This window comes from Portunus trituberculatus, chromosome 21 (assembly GCF_017591435.1).
Source record: "Portunus trituberculatus isolate SZX2019 chromosome 21, ASM1759143v1, whole genome shotgun sequence".
Lineage (NCBI taxonomy): Eukaryota > Metazoa > Arthropoda > Malacostraca > Decapoda > Portunidae > Portunus > Portunus trituberculatus.
Genome location: NC_059275.1, coordinates 18,114,733 through 18,134,732, shown reverse-complemented (window position 1 = coordinate 18,134,732; position 20,000 = coordinate 18,114,733). Strand labels below are relative to the sequence as shown.

At 40.1% G+C, this 20,000-nt stretch overlaps 1 protein-coding gene across 4 annotated transcripts in view; it reads right to left on the bottom strand.

The window, feature by feature from the left end:
• Positions 1 to 20,000, bottom strand: part of LOC123507264 (leukocyte tyrosine kinase receptor-like) — a 161,711-nt gene that overhangs the window by 109,741 nt on the left and 31,970 nt on the right. For 3 of the 4 annotated variants that reach the window (XR_006675633.1, XM_045260027.1, XM_045260028.1), the window contains exons 2-10: positions 15,574 to 15,805; positions 13,296 to 13,423; positions 9,411 to 9,530; positions 8,704 to 8,859; positions 5,435 to 5,565; positions 4,837 to 5,012; positions 3,497 to 3,591; positions 2,067 to 2,120; positions 786 to 830 (exon numbers count right to left, since the gene is read on the bottom strand). Coding sequence is in view for 3 of the 4 variants with exons in the window: in XM_045260027.1 (XP_045115962.1) it covers positions 786 to 830; positions 2,067 to 2,120; positions 3,497 to 3,591; positions 4,837 to 5,012; positions 5,435 to 5,565; positions 8,704 to 8,859; positions 9,411 to 9,530; positions 13,296 to 13,423; positions 15,574 to 15,805 (1,137 nt within the window). In the remaining variant the exon portion in view is untranslated. Of the gene's footprint in view, positions 1 to 785; positions 831 to 2,066; positions 2,121 to 3,496; positions 3,592 to 4,836; positions 5,013 to 5,434; positions 5,566 to 8,703; positions 8,860 to 9,410; positions 9,531 to 13,295; positions 13,424 to 15,573; positions 15,806 to 20,000 lie in introns of those variants that run through there. The other variant, XM_045260029.1, reaches the window with a different exon arrangement.

Here is a 20,000-nt window from a genome sequence, read left to right as displayed (position 1 = left end):
TTGTACGCAGCGTGGCATTTACCTAACGTATCTAACATTTTTCTCTGCACTGACAATAACGAGCGGCATTTAGCTTCACAATTTTCCCCCAATAAGCGCTGACAAGGTGACATTAAGGTAGCAAGTTTCTACCAGTAGGCGTAACGGTGTGGGGTTTTTGTTTACCTAGTTTCTTGAGGTACAGATTTCAAGCCGGTAGCGAAGGGAGAAGAACTGCACGAGCCACATACACAGAATTGATAGCAGCCGAACCAGCCAAACCAGCCACATACACAATAATGAAGGCAGCCAAACCAGCCAAACCTTCTCGCAGTGACACGATACATAACCAACAGTTCTTATTCCTTATATTTACACACGTACACACATCCACCCCCACCACCACCAACCCACACCCACATCAACCCACCCATACCACACCCACAACTATATTAAAACCGTATCCACTCGTTACATTTACACACAGACACGAATCTACCCACCCATATCCAACCAAATCCACACCAACCCACCCACATGCAACTAAACACTCATACCACACCCATACCTACCCTAAAACCATATCTACTCGGTATATTTACACACAGAAATACACACACACACACACACACACACACACACACACACACACACACACACACACACACACCAATACCCAAACTACAGCCACATCAATTCCACCTAGACACCCATACCACACCCACACCATCCTAAGACAGTATCCACATCCCCGTCCAACACACACACACACACACACACACACACACACACCATAGGGTACTTACCTACGCCACTGGGAGGGATGTAAGTAGTAGGCGGTTCCGTTGGCGCTGAAGGAGAGAAAAAAATTAATATCAGTTGATTTATAAAGAACTGTTATTACCGAGCGAGAGAGAGAGAGAGAGAGAGAGAGAGAGAGAATGTGTCTATATCTCGTGCATAGTTTCTCATCTTTCCAATTTCATCAGCTGAGCACGAGGGATGAGCCGCCCCGATTTCTGATAGACTATGAATCTGATATTACCTCTCTCTCTCTCTCTCTCTCTCTCTCTCTCTCTCTCTCTCTCTCTCTCTCTCTCTCTCTCTCTCTCTCTCTCTCTCTCTCTCTCCCTCTCTCTCACACCAATCCTGTCATTCCCTCAACACCAACATACCACATAATTAATCCTGCCACTGTACACACACACACACACACACACACACACACACACACACACACACATACATACACACACACACACACACACACACACACACACACGTAAACACAAACACTCAAGTCCTCAAACTCCACACACACAAGAATCTGAACTCTCAATCCTCATTATAAAGACGCTTAACCCCTTCAGTACCATGACACATTTCCATATTCACTCTGCTTACTATTCAGTCATTTTACACAACTTCAGAAACTTATGTGGGGGATTAAGATAGTGAAGACTCTGGCCATTAATCTTCTGACCTCCATAGACCCTTCCTAATGTCAATAAAATGGTCTAATCACACCCAAAACTCAAGGCAAAAATGCGTCCCAGTACTGAAGAGGTTAAGACTTCGCCACTCCTAACACGCAGCGCTTCCTGGAGACAAAGAGAAGGATATCGAGCTTCCCTCTTCTGACTCCCCCTGTGATGTTTCTCTCGACACTGAAGGCGATGACTGGTCAGATATGTAAAGGAAGGAAAGGAGAGGGAGAGAGAGCGAGAGTGAGAGCGAGAGCAAGAGCGAGAGAGAGAGAGAGAGAGAGAGAGAGAGAGAGAGAGAGAGAGAGAGAGAGAGAGAGAGAGAGAGAGAGAGAGAGGATAAGGGTGAGAAACAAGTGGGGAAGTGTGTGTAAAGAGAGAAGATAAGGAAAAAATGGAATGTCTTAAGAGATAACATGAAACTGCAAATATTAAAGCAAAACATTAAATAGACAATAAAAAGAAACAACACGAATAAATATGAAGAAAGGTAGCAAAAGTTAATTAGACGAAAGTGAAGGCAAATCAACAGGTAATGGAGTAATAAGAGTAATTGCACAGGTAAGCACAGGTAAGGTGAACACAGGTGCTGGAGGTACTCACGAGGGGTGCTTGTGTTGACTGGCGGACACTTGCGGATCTCCTGAGGGTCCACACCTGGGGGAAACACAGGTAAGAGTCAAAGGAAGGTTTCACATTTATCCCTCTATCTGATCTTTAAGGGAACTGGCATTCAAGTGGGTCTTTTTTTTTTAATCTTTTGTTGCCCTTAGCCAGCTTTCCCTCTTGCATTAAAAAATATTTCCCTAACCTACCTGTGTTCACTTGCTCTCTGTTTATCTACACATCAGTTTAAAGTTGCCAAAATTCCTTAGGTTTTTTTTGTATTTCTTTCTCCACATTTGATTTCATTTTCCGTTTCTCTCTCTATTAATTTTTCCTTTTTTTTTTTTTTCACTTCCTCACCTATCTATGTCTACCTGTTCTCTATTTACCTACACACAAAAATTCCTAACGTTTTCTGTATTTCTTTCTCCATTTTTTTCATTTCATTTTCCGTTTCTCTTTCTATTAACTTCTCTTTTTTTTCACTTCTTCACCTATATGTGTCTACCTGTTTTTTTTTTTATTTACCTACACACAAGAATTCCTAACGTTTTCTGTATTCCTTCATCCATTTTCTATTTTCATTCTCCGTTTCTCTCTGTATTTATTCCATTTTTTTTTCAGCATGGCCACACTTCGCCACCTACCTGTGTTCACCTGTTCCCTATTTACCTACACACACAAAAATAAAGATTCTTAAGGTTTTCTCTATTCTTTCATCCACTTTTTATTTCACTCTCCGTTTCTCTATTCAAGTATATTTTTTATTTATTCATTTTTTTTTTAGCATGGCCACATCTCCCCACCTACCTGTAGTCATCTCTCTATTCACATGCACATAAATTTCAAGTTGACAAAATTTCTGAGATTTTCTTTAGTATTCCTTCATCTTGTATTGATTTCACTCTCAGTTTCTCTGTTTATTTTAACGCTATTTTTTCTATCATGGCCACACTTCCCTGCCCACCTGTGTCTACCTACTCTCTATATTTATCAAAGTCAACCTAATTCTAAAAGTTATCTGTATTCTCTCAGCCACGTGTCTAAATTTATGTTCACTAATTTCACTTTCCATTTTTCCCTCTATTTATTTCAATGTTCTTTTAGCATAACCACATTTCCCTACCTACCTGCGTCTACCTGCTATCTATTGACCAGTACACCAATATATATCAAAGTTAACGTGATTCCTGACACTCTGTATTCACCCACCCACGTATCTTAATATATGTTTATCAATTTCACCTTCCATTTCCTTAATTACCTGCGTCTACTTGCTCTCTAATGACAACATCAAAGTAAACGTGACTCCTAATCCTGTATTCACTCACCCACGCATCTAAATCTATGTCTGTCAATTTCCCCTTCAATCTCTCCTTTTATGTATTTCAACGTCCCTAAGACCACAGAGAGAAATTGAAACTCACGTCTGCCAAAGCACTGCGGCGAGAGAGATATGTCGTCGATGCCCAGGTCACCACGATACCTGGTGCCGCGTACGTTGCTCACCCGGATGCGATAGCTGGAGGGAAAGAGATAGTGGCGGGGTGATGGGCTGTGAGGCATAGAGGAGAGGTGCTGGAGAATGAATAGAAAAGAGTTTGCTGGGGAGAATAACGGATGGGGAGGATTGAGTGACGAATTGATGGGGAAGTAATGGTAGAAAGCTGGTTGTGGGAGAATAGTGGTAATGGGGAGGGTCGAGTGACGAATTAATAGGGAAGTTTTGGTAGGGAAGCTTGCTGGGGAGGATAGTGGTGATGGGGAGGGCTGAGTGACGAATTGATGGGGAAATGATGGTAGAAAGCTTGTTGGGGGAGAATAATGGTGATGGGGAAGGTCGAGTAACAAATTGATGGGGAAGGAATGGAGAGAAGCTTGTTGGGGAGAATATTGAGGAAGTGAGAGGAAAGAATTGCAGACTTAGCGGGGAGGGAAGGAAGAATTAATGCCGTGGCGGAGAATGGTGAGAACAAATAGGAGGAAACTCACACTTGGATCAGTTGACATTCTTTGAGTTTATTATTTGTTTTAAGTGGAATAGTTTTTGTTTCTGATAGTTGATTCAAAGGTGTGTTGCGTCTCAGAGCAATAATTCATCGACAGATACTAAAAAGTTGACCATTCTCTCATTTTCTAAGATCTATACTTTAAACTCTCTCTCTCTCTCTCTCTCTCTCTCTCTCTCTCTCTCTCTCTCTCTCTCTCTCTCTCTCTCTCTCTCTCTCATTGCAATACCTAAAAGAGGGTCTCAGAATTAACCAGAGGGAGACTCAACAACCATTCTCTCATTCTCTCCGACATTAATACTGGTTTAAAGTCCATCTCTCTCTCTCTCTCTCTCTCTCTCTCTCTCTCTCTCTCTCTCTCTCTCTCTCTTCCATTGCAAAACTTAAGGAGAGTTTCAGAACTAAGCAAACGGATTTACCTGTCATCCTCAACTCTAGTCTCCTCATTACCTGCCCTCCCGTCACCTCACCACAGAAAACCACACCTGACATGAACCAGAAGATAAAACGCACACTATACTTACAAACCCCCATTTAAACGCACCTCAAGTCACTTCATTTACTCACCTCTCCCTATCACCTTACCTTCCTTCCTTGGCCTCCATCACACACCTTTCCACCACGTCTGACAGTCATATATCTTTTACCTGCCTTCCTTCACCCTCCCAAAACCAAACCTGTATCTTATCTACCTGTCTCACTTTCACCTGCCTATCAGTCGGTACCCACATCTCACACCTGTCACTCGTTTGGCTTACCTGTTGCGTATGTTATGAGGAAGACTAACGGTGAGACGATGCCATTTGTCACCCTTCTGTCCGTGAATGTTGGAGATGACGTGCTGATTGACCAGTTTGTCCATCATGTTGAATTCCACAACCCTCACGATCATAGTTCCCTGGTGCGTCCCGAGTTTGTGGTAGTAAAGACGCAGCTGTCGAAGGGAGAGGACGCACTGGTGTTTACCTCGAGTATTAGGAAGTGGGTAGGTGAAAAAAAACGTGAGGAGGATTGATATTGTGGTGGTGGTGGTGGTGATGGTGGTGGTAGTAGTAGTAGTAGTAGTAGTAGTAGTAGTAGTTGTTGTTGTTGTTGTTGTTGTTGTTGTTGTTGTTGTTGTTGTTGTTGTTGTTGTTGTTGTAGTAGTAGTAGTAGTAGTAGTAGTAGTAGTAGTAGTAGTAGTAGTAGTAGTAGTAGTAGTAGTAGTAGTGGTAACAAATAATAACAAAATAACAACAAGAGCCACCACTACTACTACCAATACCACCATACTACTACTACTACTACTACTACTACTATTACTACTACTACTACCTCCACCACCACCACCACCACCACCACAGTACACACACTCACCTTGCAGGAGTCGACGTAGCGGGACTCGAGGTTGCTATGATAACACGGTGGCTGCGGGAAGAGCGGGGACTCCAGCACGCCGTGTTCACCCAGCTCCCCCTTCCGCGGCAGTTCACTCAGCATGTAGTAACCTGACGGAGGCGAAGAAGGGAGGGTTGTAAAAAAAAAAAATGAAAATAAATACATAACTAAATAAAAAAAAAAAAGAAACTGGCTTGCCTATACACATGTTTTAGTGGAAAATTTTACTTACATTATCCTCGAAAAAAAAAAAATCCCAATATTGTCTTTAAAATCTCTGGTAGTTTGCATTTTTCTTGGTTATTAATTTATTCATTTATCTATTTGTTTATTCATTTATGTATTGTATTCTTCCTCCGAGTCAGACTTATTGATGCAAAAAAAAAAAAAGAGAAAAAAAAATGTGCTATTCACGATTCAGTAATGATTTTCTGAAGACTTCTCATTTATATTTCACATTTTCAGCTTTTTTTTTTTTTATTCCGCGAAGCTAAAACAGAAAGCTAAGGACAGAGAGAGAGAGAGAGAGAGAGAGAGAGAGAGAGAGAGAGAGAGAGAGAGAGAGAGAGAGTGTGTGTGTGTGTGTGTGTGTGTGTGTGTGTGTGTGTGTGTGTGTGTGTGTGTGTTTGTAGAAGAACGAAGAAAAAAAAAATAAAAACCAGTAGAAAATACTACAAAAAATAAAATAAAATCAAAAGAGAAGCATTCAATTTTAACTTCGTCTTCCCCTTAACAATGTTGCAACCAGCTGGTTCCCTGAGCGGCGGCAGGTGGGCAGGTGGAGCGAGGGGCCCAGGTAAGCTCAGGTAAGGTTAGGTAAGGTCATGCCTCACTTCCTCTCTATCCTGAGGGGAAGTGAGGGGGGAAATGAGGGGAAATTGAGGGAGGAAGGGAGGTGAAGTCGAGAAAACCGAGAAAAAAATTGAGGTATGATGTTAAGTAAGGGGAAAGAAAAAAAAACAGAGGGAAAACGTGATAGAAAACAATAAACATGCTAGAAGAATTAGAAGAAAAGGAGAAATAGAAAAAAAATAAAGAAGTTGAACAGAAACAATGGAAAAAAAAGAATAGGAAAGTCAAAATAAAGAAAAAAAGAATAGCGAGAATAGAGAGGAAAAGGTGATAGAAAAGAGGAAACATGATGGAAGAATTAGAAAGAAAAACAGAAATAGAAAAAAATAAAGAAGTAAAACAGAAAAAAAGATAAGAAAGTGAAAGATAGAAAAAAAGAAAACAGAGAGGAAAAGTGTGATAGAAAAGAGGAAACGTGGTGAAAGAATTAGGAAAAGAGAGGAGAGTAGAGAGAAGGTGAGGCTGGAGTGAGGGAAAGAGGGAGTGAGGGGGAGTGAGGACGGGTGAGGGTGGAGTGAAATAGTGAGGGGAAGTGGTGAAAGTGTGATTGGAGTGCGGGGCAAAGTGTGACTGTCGTGATGGGAATGGGAGGAAGTGACGGGCAGAGTAATTGGTAGATTGGTTAAAGATTTTTTTTCTCTCACTATCTGATGTAATTAACCCCTTCAGTACCATCACAAGTTTCCATATTCATTCTGGTGACTATTTGGTGATTTTATACATCATCAGAAACTCATGTAAGGAATTAGAATAGTGAGGACTGTGGCCATTAATTTTAACCCCTTCAATGCCATCACAAATTTCCATATTCATTCTGCAGACTATTTGGTGATTTTATACATCATCAGAAACTCATGTGGGGGATTAGAATAGTAAGGACTGTGGCCATTAAGACTGTGGCCATTAATCTTAACCCCTTCAGTACAAACACAAATTTCCATATTCATTCTGGTGACTATTTGGTGATCTTATACATCTTCAGAAACTCATGTGGGAGATTAGAATAGTGAGGACTGTGGCCATTAATTTTCTGACCTCCATAGACCTTTCCTAATGTCAGTAAAATCATCTAATCACACCCCAAACCTCGAGGTAAAAATGCATCTCAGTACTGAAGGAGTTAATGGTGTCTGAAATGCTTGATCTTAACTGTTACCTCTGTCTATTGGTTCTGTTAGTGCTAGTCCTCCCTGATGCAAGAGTGAAGCAGTATTCTCAATCTTTCATCCCTTTCAATACTAAACTCTCTAATTTCCAACCTATCTCTGTATTTTCTCCCCTTTCCTATCACTTAATCTCTTCAATACTGGGACACATTTTTACCTTAAGATTTGTGTACAATTAGAACATTTTATTTACATTATGAAGGATCTATGGAGGTCAGAAGATTAATGACCACAATTTTCACTATTTCAAACCCCGACATAATTTTCCGAAGCTGTATGAAATCACCAAATAGTAACTAGAATGAATATGGAAACGTGTCATGGTACTGAAGGATAATTATTTTCAATAGACTCGTTTCAAGACACATCCCTTTTTGGTTCTGTAATCCAGCGACTGGTAGCTCAGGAGTGAAAAATGAATCGGCATAACTATTTGTGTCTTTCAACATAACATTTCACTTGTACCAGGACACATTAAACTTAAGACCGTAATACAAATGAAAGGGTTCAAAATTCACACAGTTATAAACGTATCAAATTCAAGGATAAACTAAAGGAGAGAGAAGGTTCAGATCCACTTCGTTATAACGTGTCATAAAGAAAAACCAAAGAAAGGACGGGGGTTCAATGTTCAATAAAATACTTTCTTATAAACGTATCATAAGGAGAAACCAAAGGAGTGACAGGGATTCAGTTTACTAAAGCACTGCGAGGAAAGACAATAAATGAAAAAAAAAGAACAAAATGGAAACGAAATCATATAACAGGTTCAAATATCGATGTTTTCTTTATGACAGAGGTACCAGAGTCGTTCAAAATGCCATGATAGGGGTTCAATTTATTAAAGCACTGCGAGGAAAGACAATAAATCAGAGAAATTGATAAAAATATGCAAAAAATATATGGAAGAGGTTCAAATGTCGATCTTTTTCATGATAGAAGTACCAGAGTCGTTCAAAATGCCATGATAAGGGTTCAATTTCCTAACCACTGCGAAAAACGACAACGAATCAAAGAAAAGAGAAAAAATAAACAAAAAATATATGCAAGAGGTTCAAATGTCAATCTTTCTTTCATGACACACGAACCAGACTCATTCAAAATGCCGCTTAGTTAAAACATAGGAAGAAAACAAAGAACTGACAATAAATAAGAGAAAAAAAGGAAATTATAAGCCAAAAAAATCCTATAACAGGTTCAAATGTCGATCTTGTTTCATGACACACGTACCGGAGTCGTTCTTGTGGGTGTGATCGCTGCTGGGCCCCGTGTGTTCGTCGTTCGTGGTGCCTCTGTGTCTCTTGAAGTCCATCTGGTCGTCCTCGAGGTTCTTCCAGCCACACCAGTCCTCCTCGAAGTCACATCTCGACCCCAAAGGATGATTCTCTGCCGGGGTCATAGGAGGGGTCAAGTGAGGTCAAGGAATAGAGGTTGAAGTGAGGTTCAAGTTTAGTGTTAGCCTTGCTTTTGCTCTCTCTCTCTCTCTCTCTCTCTCTCTCTCTCTCTCTCTCTCTCTCTCTCTCTCTCTCTCTCTCTCTCTCTCTCTCTCTCTCTCTTCCGGTGTGTTCATTTATTGTTGTGCTGTTGTTGATTCGGCTCCTGATGTTGTTGTTCATAATGTTGTTACAGCTTTATTTTTTCAGTAAATACCTCCTGTTTTCACATTCCTTACACACACACACACACACACACACACACACACACACACACACACACACACACACACACACACACACACACACACACACACACACACTAAAAAATACCAGCCACATAGAATATACATACTCTCGAATAAAAGTAGGAAAGAAAGATGAAGTGAATAAGAACAAAAATATAAGAAAAAGACAAGATACACACACACACACACACACACACACACACACACACACACACACACACACACACACACACACACACACAAAAGGGACACTCACCACAGCCCTTCTCGTCCTCGCCGTCCACACAATCTCTGGTAATGTCGCAGTAGGAATCTTCGTCTATACACTCCCCGTTGCGACAGTTCATACCGTGACATACTTTGGGAGTTCTTATGTCTGAAGAAGAAAACGGAGAGGAGAGAGAGTTAGGGAGTTAAGTTAATACCTCCTTACCTGCTTCTGTACTTCCAAATTCCTGACTTGACTTCATTTAACCCCCTCAGTACTAGGACGCAATTTTTTCCTTAAGTTTGTGGTATGATTAGACGGTTTTCTTTACATTAGGAAGGGTCTATGGAGGTCACAAGATAAATAGTCCAGTCTTCACTATTTTAACCCCCATATAAGTTTTTGAAGCTGTATAAAATCGTCAAATAGTAACCAGAAGGAATATGAAAACACGTCATGATATTAAGGGGTTAAAAGGAAGGTTCCAACTAACTAACTCTCTCGAACTTACAAGGGAACTGGCAACTAATTGGACTTTTTTCTTCGCTTCGTGATACCCTTAGCCAGTTTTCCCCTTTCATAAAACAGATATGACAAAAAAAAATATGAAAAGGATAAGAAAGATTAGAATATGAAGAAAAGAATAAGTGTGAGGAGTAAAAGCAGTGAGGTGGGAGGTGAGGATGAAATAAAAAGGTAAAAGGACAAAATATGGCAGCATTCTAAGTCCCCCCATATGAGAAGATTGCGAGTTTGTTAAAGGTGTATGGTGGGAAAAATGTGACCTTGGGAGTGTGTGAGGCGAAAACGAAACTTGAGAACAGAAGGAAATGGAGGAAAACGGAAAGACAAAGAGAGGGAATGGTAAAAAAAAGAATAGAGAAAAAAAACTAAGAATGAGAGAGAATAAAAGAGAATGATAAAAGCAAAGTGTGCGTGTAGGAAATTGTGATGAAAATGTGGAGAGGGAGAAAGAGAAAAGGGTGATAAAAACAAAGTGAAGGACAAATGGACAGATAACACACAAACACACACGTAAAAAAAGAAAAACAAGGAGACCAAATGGGAAAGAAAAAGAAGATAAAAGATAAAAATAAAGACACAAAGAGAAAGAGAAGAAGAAATAAGTTAAATCTAGACGAGAGAGAGAGAGAGAGAGAGAGAGAGAGAGAGAGAGAGAGAGAGAGAGAGAGAGAGAGAGAGAGAGAGAGAGAGAGAGAGAGAGAGAGAGAGAGAGAGAGAGAGAGAGAAAATACACAAAAATTCACGAAGAATGCGGATGAAGTAAATTAAAGTAAAAAAATAACAAAGTAAAGCAAAATTGTAAAAAAAGAGAGAAAAATGACAACGAGAAATAAAGAGAGAGAGAGAGAGAGAGAGAGAGAGAGAGAGAGAGAGAGAGAGAGAGAGAGAGAGAGAGAGAGAGAGAGAGAGAGAGAGAGAGAGAGAGAGAGAGAGAGAGAGAGAGAGAGAACAAAATATTTACTTTAATAAGACAAACTAAGGAAGAAGGAAATAATAATTTTAAAAAGGTAGAAGTCACTATTATTTTCACTATTACTACTATTACTATTGTTGTTATTATTATCATCCTCGTTATTATTACTATTATTACTACTACTATTGTTGTTATTATTACTATTGTTACTATTATTCTTGTTGTTATCATTACTATTGTTGTTTTTTTACTATTGTTATTATTATTACTATTATTGTTATTGTTGTTATTGTAAGAAGGCCATTGAACAAAAAAAGACGTTTAAAAAAATGGTCCAATGGAAAGCCAACCCTTAACCCCTTTAGTACCAGGACGCATTTTCATATTTATTCTGGTAACTATTTGGCAACTTTATAAAGCTTCAGAAACTTATGTGGGGGATTGAAATAGTGAAGACTTTGGCCAATAACCTTTTGACCTCTATAGAGTCTTCCTAATGTAAATAAAATCGTCAGATCACACCAAAAAGTCATGATAAAATGCGTTCCAGTACTGAAAGGATTAAATACAAGTCAAAGGAATTATAGAATTAAAAATGAAAAACAGAAAAATAAATAATGAAACGAATTATTTTTTTTTTTCCCATTGCATATTTAAAGAAAAGTCTGTAAAATATGATGAAAAATTAAAAGACTAACCCTTTCAATACTGCGACAGATTTTGACCTTGAGATTTGTGTACGACTAGACCATTTTACTGACATTAGGAAGGGTCTATGGAGGTCAGAAGATTGATAGCCACAGTCTTCACTATTCTAATCCCCCACATGAGTTTCTGAAGCTGTATAAAATCACCAAATAGTAAATAAAATGAATATGGAAACGTGTCATGGCACTGAAGAGATTAATACAACGGCAACACGAGAACTATTAGCCAAATGAAAGCTCTAATTTGAATGCAATAACAATTTAAACAATTTGCTGGAAAATCTGTGAAAGCCGATCCGAGGAAACAAAGTAATATGTGTAATTACTGAGACACACACACACACACACACACACACAGAGAGAGAGAGAGAGAGAGAGAGAGAGAGAGAGAGAGAGAGAGAGAGAGAGAGAGAGAGAGAGAGAGAGAGAGAGAGAGAGAGAGAGAGAGAGAGAGAGAGAGAGAGAGAGAGAGATAAGGAAGGAAGGAAGGAAGAGGAACACGAGAAAGGAGAATAAACACGCAAACGAGCAGTTAAAAAGAAAAAAAAACACAACAAATTAGAAAGAAAATGTACAAAAAGCAAAGAAAAGTGAGACAGAAAGAAGAAGAAGAAGAAGAAGAAGAAGAAGAAGAAGAAGAATACTCGGTGATGGAATACACAAAAATAAAAAGTACAAAAATAAAAAATGCAAGAAATAGAAAAATAAATCACAAAAAAATAACAACACCAACAAAAAGCAGACAAAACAGAAAGAAAGATAAAACAACAATACAACAAAAACAACAACAAAAGCAAAACAGACACAGACAGATAGAAAAAAAAAAAAAAGCACCAAAACAACATAGTCACTCACCAAGACAGTTCACCAGTGCGAAAACCTTAACAAAAAAATGACAAACAAAAAAAAAACACAAAAAAAAAAAAAACAGATACACAGAGGCAAGAATCACCAAAATCACGAAGCAACTCACCAAAACAGTTAGGCAGTGAAAGAAAGAAGGATAAAAACAATCACACAACAAAAACACAAGAACAAGAATAAAAATAAGAAAAAAAAGAGACTCACTGGCAGGAAGAAGAAAAAAAATAATGAACCGACTCACCAAGATAGTTCACCAGTGCAATAACACCAACAAAAACAATAACAACAAGAAAAGAAGAAAAAAAAAGACATACAAAAAAATCACCAAAATAATGAAGGAACTCACCAAAACAGTTCACCAGTGCAATAACACCAACAAAAAAAAGGACTAATGGACATAAATTAAAACAATAACAAAAACAACAAAATAAAAATAAAACAGACATACAGAGAGAGACAAAAAGCACCAAAATCATCACGTGACTCACCAAAACAGTTCACCTGCGTAGTGAGACAACAAACAAAGACAAGAATAGATAAAAAAAAAAAACGAAAACAAAAACAACAAAAAAGGAGAAAAACAGACACACAGGCAAGAAAAATACAAAAATATCACCAAAATCATGAAGACACTCACCAAAACAGTTCACCAGTGCAATAATCTCAACAAAAAAAAAAGGACAAACAAAAAATATAAAACAGACACACACACACACAAAAAAAAAAAGATAAACAGACACACAGGCAAGAAAAAAAGAAAAGAAAAGAAAAAGACACCAAAACCATGAAATCTCACCAAAACAGTCAACTTGTGAAAGAAAGAAAGATAAAAACAGAAACACACACAAAAAGAAAAAAACACACACACACACACACACAAAACCGACACACAGGCAAAAAGGCCCAATTAACTAAGTAACTCACCAAAACAGCCAACCAGTGTGATATTGTCGATGGCGATGTGTGTTGGTGACTTATTACTGAGCACCACCTCGATGTACAACCTGAAGGGCTTCGAAGGTTTGCCCAGGGGCGTCGAGATCTTGTTCCAGCTGCATGGGGAGGAGGAGGGAGGGACGCGTGAGATGCAGAAGGGGGAGAATAGTGAGATAGAAAGAGATGGGAAGGGAAGGAAGAAATGTAGAAGGGAGAGAAAGATGAGATAGAGATAGAGAGATAGAGAGATAGTTGGGGGACGCTTGAGATGCAGAAGGGAGAGAATAGTGAGATAGAGAGAGAGATAGAGAGATAGATGGGAGAAGCGTGAAATGCAGAAGGGAGAGAATTGGTGAGATAGAGAGAGATGGGAAGGGAAGACATGTAGACGAGAGAGAGAGAGAGAGAGAGAGAGAGAGAGAGAGAGAGAGAGAGAGAGAGAGAGAGAGAGAGAGAGAGAGAGAGAGAGAGAGAGAGAGAGAGAGAGAGAGAGAGAGAGAGAGAGAGAGAGAGAGAGAGAGAGAGAGAGAGAGAGAAGAGAAGAAGAAGAAGAAGAAGAAGAAGAAGAAGAAGAAGAAGAAGAAGAAGAAGAAGAAGAAGAAGAAGAAGAAGAAGAAGAAGAAGAAGAAGAAGAAGAAGAAGAAGAAGAAGAAGAAGAAGAAGAAGAAGAAGAAGAAGAAGAAGAAGAAGAAGAAGAAGAAGAAGAAGAAGAAGAAGAAGAAGAAGAAGAAGAAGAAGAAAAAAAAAAAGAAAAAGAAAAAGGAAAAAGAAAAAGAAAGAGACAAAGGAAAAAGGATACTAGAAAAAAAACACGAAACTTGTAGGCGAAGAGAGGAAGAAAGAAAAAAGGAAAGACTGTAGGGAAGGAGGAGAGAGAAAGGCGAGAAAGAAGAGGAGGCAGGAAGGCAGGATAACGCTACACCCACTCGAGTACACAAGAACAAGGAGAGTTTTTTCTTCCTCTACACACATTCCTCTCTCCACCACCAATCACTAGTTGAATTAGAAGACTGTACTCTCAGATTATTGTCATGATGTTAGGAAGGCAAGATAATCACCCACCAACACCATCCTGCCTCCTGTCTCCTGTCTCCTGCCTCGTACATTATTCCCGGAGTGGCTAAGCGTTTTTCTTTTTTTCCATATCATGTAGGCTTTTCACGGGAATTTCTGGGCTAAAGGGGATATTTTTGAGGTACCTCCTATCTCAAAGCCCCGTTGCCCCGAGTGAGAAAGCCCAACCTACACTCGGACCGTGGACAGGATTCGAACCCGTGCGCTTGGAGACCACTCGGACCCCAAAGCACGCATGGTTCCACTGTACCAGGGCGGCTGTTTCTTGGCAATGTTCTGATTCTCGGAGTAAGTAAAGGAAAATTTTGTGACGATCATTTGCTTATCATTCTTGTCTGCAATTTTGTCCAGGAAATGTGTGATCTGGGCGGCAAGAAGAGAGAACAACAGGAGGCGGTGATAAGGCCTACTAGTGTATACAAGAAACCCAGACAGCAATGACCACAGTGATACGTTAAGCTATCCTTGTCTAATGACCTGCATAGTTTTGACAATTAGAACGGTCATTAGTAGGAGCAATTATTACAAAAGTGGGTTTTTCTTTATAACTACACCTCTCTCTCTCTCTCTCTCTCTCTCTCTCTCTCTCTCTCTCTCTCTCTCTCTCTCTCTCTCTCTCTCTCTACCCTCTCCACTTTTCCACAGAACAGAGATTGCCACCCGACACTCCACACACTCCACAGCCAACCCACTCCTCCCACTCCACTCCTCTCTTCCTCCGTGCTTTTGTGTGGAAGTTAGCTTAGTTACCTTACCCACATATGATCTCTCTCTCTCTCTCTCTCTCTCTCTCTCTCTCTCTCTCTCTCTCTCTCTCTCTCTCTCTCTCTCTTTCTCTCTCTCTGATCTGTGTATATTATGTGTATTTTTTTGTTTCCTTTCTTATTTGTTCTTAGTTATGTATATTTTTCTTGTTCTTTTGGTAATGGTCTTCCTACTCTCTCTCTCTCTCTCTCTCTCTCTCTCTCTCTCTCTCTCTCTCTCTCTCTCTCTCTCTCTCTCTCTCTATCTATCTATCTCTGTCTATCTATCTGCCTCTCCTCTCTCTCTCTCTCTCTCTCTCTCTTTCTCTCTTTCTCACTCTCTCTCTAACTATAACCTACAAAACTTCCATAATTTCTTCCCTTCTCTACCCACAACCACCATTACCACCACCACCACCACCACCACCACCACCACCACCACTACTCACTCAGTACTGGGGTTTTTGGTCCTGCTGTGGCTGTTGATGATGAGGTAGCTGGTAACGTTGCTGTTCTCGATTAGAATCTTAAACTGCGTCATGGAATCTGACTTGGGGAGGTGGAAGAGCGCCTCCAGCCGGCAACGGTCGAGGAAGTCCTGTTCCAGCCACGGTGTCTTGATCTGTCGCGTGTAGTTGTTGAGCTCCTTGTCTTTCTGCACGCCCAGGTATAGGAAGTGACCTGCAGGGGAGAGAGGAAGAGAGAAAGCGCTGTTAACTCTTTCCTTTCCTTTTTTTGGTGGAGAAAAGTGGAGGAAATAAAGGAGAGAGGAAGGAAGGAGAGAAAGCACTGTTACCCTTTCCTTTTTGGTGGAGGGAAGTGGAGGAAATGAAGAAGAATGGAGAGAAAGTGGAGGAAATAAGGAGGAAGAGAGAGGAAGTGGAGGAAATAAAGGAGAGGAAGAAGGAAAGAGAGAAAGCACTGTTAACTCTCATTTTTTATTTGGTGGAGGAGAGTGGAGGAAATAAGAAGGAAGAAAGGAGAAAAAGTGGAGGAAATTAACGAGAGAGGAGAGAAAGCACTGTTAACTCCTTCATTTTCCTTTTCTGGGGAGAGAGTGGAGGAAAAGAGAAGGAAGAAGGGAGAAAAGGGGAGGGAATAAAGAGGGAGAGAGAAAGAAGGAAGGAGAAAAGCATTGTTAACTCCTTTCAGTTTCCTTTTTCGGTGGTGGAAAGTGGAGGAAATGAGGAAGAAGGGAGGGGAAGTGGAGGAAATAAGAAGGAAGAAGGAGAGAAAGTAGAGGAAATAAAGAAGGAAAGGAAGGAAGGAGAGAAGACACGATTATCCCCACCATTTTTTTTATTACATAGAGAGTTTGTCAAGGAAGAAAGTGGAGGAAATGAGGAAGAACAAGTGAGAAAAAGTGAAGGAAATAAAGGAGAAGAAGGAAGGAAGGAAGGAAGGAGAGAAGACACGATTAACCCCCTTTCACTTATATTTGTGGAAAGAGAGGGTTTGTCAAGGAAGAAAGTGGAGGAAATGAGGAGGAAGAAGAGAGAGGAAGTGGAGGAAATAAAGGAGAGGAAGGAAGGAAGGAGAGAAGGCACGGTTAACCCCATTCAGTTATTTTTTTTTTTTTTTTTTTTGAAGGAACAGGGGAAGTTGACCAATGACAGCAAAAAGAAAAAGAAAAGGTCCACTAGGAACAGAATTTATTATTGAGCCATCTTTTTAACACCTTCAGTACTGGAACGCATTTTTATCATGATTTTTTGGTGTGATTAGACGATTTTATTGACATTAGCAAATGTCTATGGAGGTCAGATGATTAATGGCTAGAGTCTTCACTGTTTTAATCCCCCAAGCTGTATAAAATCACCAAATACTAAGCAGAATGAATATGGAAACGCGTCCTGGTGCTGAAGGGGTTAATCTCTTCAGTACCAGGACGTGTTTCTACATTCATTCTGGTTACCATTTGGCGGTTCTACACACCTTCAAAAACATATGTTACGATTAGCATAGAGAAGACTCATGACCATTGATCTTCTGACCTCCATAGACCCTTCTTAATGCAAGTAAAATAAACTAATCACATCCCAAATATCAAGGTAAAAATGACTCTCAGTATTGAAGGAGTTAGCAAGCTTAGTGGTGACTGGTAAGGGGACTCTAATACAAGACATACTAGGGACTGATCTTGGTGTTTGCTAAGGAGAGAGTCTATTAGAAGGTATTTTCGGCTCGCCCAGGTATAGAAAAGGCACGGTTATGAAGCTTAGTGGTGACTGGTAAGGGAGAGAGACTCTGGTACAAGGCATACTGGGGACTGTTCATGGTGACTGGTAAGGGAAGACTATAGTAGAAGGCAGACTGGTGAAGAGGAGAAGGGAAAGCAACAATGACAACAACAACAACAATCTCCTCACACTTAATTTTTTTTTTTTTGAGACGAAGGAAAAAGAAAAAAGAAAGAAAAGGAAGAAGAGTAAGGGAAGAGTGAGAGAATGAGGAATGGAAAAGATACAGCGGAAGAAGAAGAAGAAGAAGAAGAAGAAGAAGAAGAAGAAGAAGAAGAAGAAGAGAGAAGAAGAGAGAGAGAGAGAGAGAGAGAGAGAGAGAGAGAGAGAGAGAGAGAGAGAGAGAGAGAGAGAGAGAGAGAGAGAGAGAGAGAGAGAGAGAGAGGAGAAACTTTACAAACGATCAATAGAATATATCCAATAATGTGTGTGTGTGTGTGTGTGTGTGTGTGTGTGTGTGTGTGTGTGTGTGTGTGTGTGTGTGTGTGTGTGTGTGTGTGTGTGTGTGTGTGTGTGTGTGTGTGTGTGTGTGTGTGTGTCTGTGTGTGTGTACCTCTCTCACATCTGGCGACAAACTCTACAGGTGTTTTTGACAAGGTACTACTGCTCTCTTCCTCGTCCTCCTTTTTCTCCTCCTCCTCGTCCTCCTCCTCCTCCTCCTCCTCCTCCTCCTCCTCCTTCTTCTCCTCCTCCTCCTCCTCCTCCTCCTCCTCCTCCTCCTCCTCCTCCTCCTCCTCCTCCTCCTCCTCTTCCATAACACCACATATATTCTTTTATCAAGTTACGGAAATGTAATCACAGTTTTCCTTGCTCTCTCCTCCTCCTCCTCTCCTCACTTCCTCTTCCTCCTCCTTCCCTCTTATGCTTCTTATCATGACCCTCCCTCTCTCTCTCTCTCTCTCTCTCTCTCTCTCTCTCTCTCTCTCTCTCTCTCTCTCTCTCTCTCTGGTGGAAGCGAAGTGTAAAGAAAGAAGAGACGATATGAGAAGAAATGAACGAATAGGGAGAAGGAAAAATGGAAGGAGAGAAAAGGAGAGAAGGATAACGAAGAAGAGAAAAATAAAGAAGGAAATATGGAAGAACAATATGCATAATAAAAAATGGAGGATAATGAAAACTGAAAAGAAGGAAATGGAGAGAGAGAGAGAGAGAGAGAGAGAGAGAGAGAGAGAGAGAGAGAGAGAGAGAGAGAGAGAGAGAGAGAGAACATGCATCTCCCTTTATAATCATGTTAGTAATAGCATTATTTCACCTAAGTTGATTCTGCTCTCTCTCTCTCTCTCTCTCTCTCTCTCTCTCTCTCTCTCTCTCTCTCTCTCTGGCTGATGATGTACTGAGGCGATTTAATTTCAAGATTCGTTTTATTTATTCTTTCTTTCTTTTTCTGTCTTTCTCTCTTTTCTTTTCTTCTTTCTCTCACTATTTTTGTCATTAGTTCATTTTTTTTATCTTTTACTTTCGTCTACCTTGGAAAATAAACTAACCACTTTCTGCCTCACTCACTCCTTCCCATGTGTGTGTGTGTGTGTGTGTGTGTGTGTGTGTAATTTCCTTCCACTCCACACTCACAAAAAGTCAATAACACGATGAGATACACTGACACACACACACACACACACACACACACACACACACACACACACACACACACACACAGCAGTAGTCGAAAATGTCCACGTTTTTCTTGGCATCACGATCAGGTTAAAAAGAGAGAGAGAGATGAAAAAAGGAGAGTAATATTGAGGCTGTCTAAAAGGAGAGCAATATTCAGTCAGTCTGTAGCCGTCACCCCTTCCCCTCTTGGCAGCTCGTGGTGGTGGGTCGCGGTGCAGGGGGATAAACACCTGTCCTACTCTCGCTACTAATGACACTGTAGAAGGGGGGAATGGAAGATAGAAAACGTGAAGCTGACAGCCGTAGAGATAAGCAATGTGTGACCAGGTAAGAATGTAACAAGGAGAAATAGAAGTTTAGACCCCTCGCTTTGTAATGACACTGTACAAAGAGGAAATGTAATCTTGCTACTATTAAATACTGTAGTAGGAGGGAATGTAATATAGAAAAAGTGAAGCTGACAGTCATAGAGGATAAGTAATGTGTCACTAGGTAAGAATAATGTAACACGGAATAATAGAAGTTTAGGTCACTCGCTACTAATGACACTGTAGCAGGAGGAAATGTAAGATGGAAAGGATGAAGCTGACATAGAGGAAAAGTGAAGGGTGACCAGATAAGAGAGAAAAAGTAACTCGGAAAAAATGGGAGATTAGGATACTCGCTACTAATGACACTGTAAAAGGAGGGAATGAATGTAAGATAGAAAGGATGAAGTTGACATTGAGGAAAAGTGAAGGGTGATCGAATAAGAAAGAATGTGACACGGAAAAATATAACTTTACGGCACTCGCTTCTAATGACACCGTAGAAGGAATGTAATACAAAAAAGATAAGTTGACAGTTATAGAGAAAAGTTAAATGTCCAGAAAGAGAGAATGTGACACGGAAAAAAATGGAAGATTAGGGCCCATATTACAACACCGCCTCTTACACCTGTCTATCTCCTGTCCTATCCTGTACAAAGAGGGAAAGTAAGACAGAACATGTAAAGTTGACAAGCATAGAGGAAAAGTTAAATG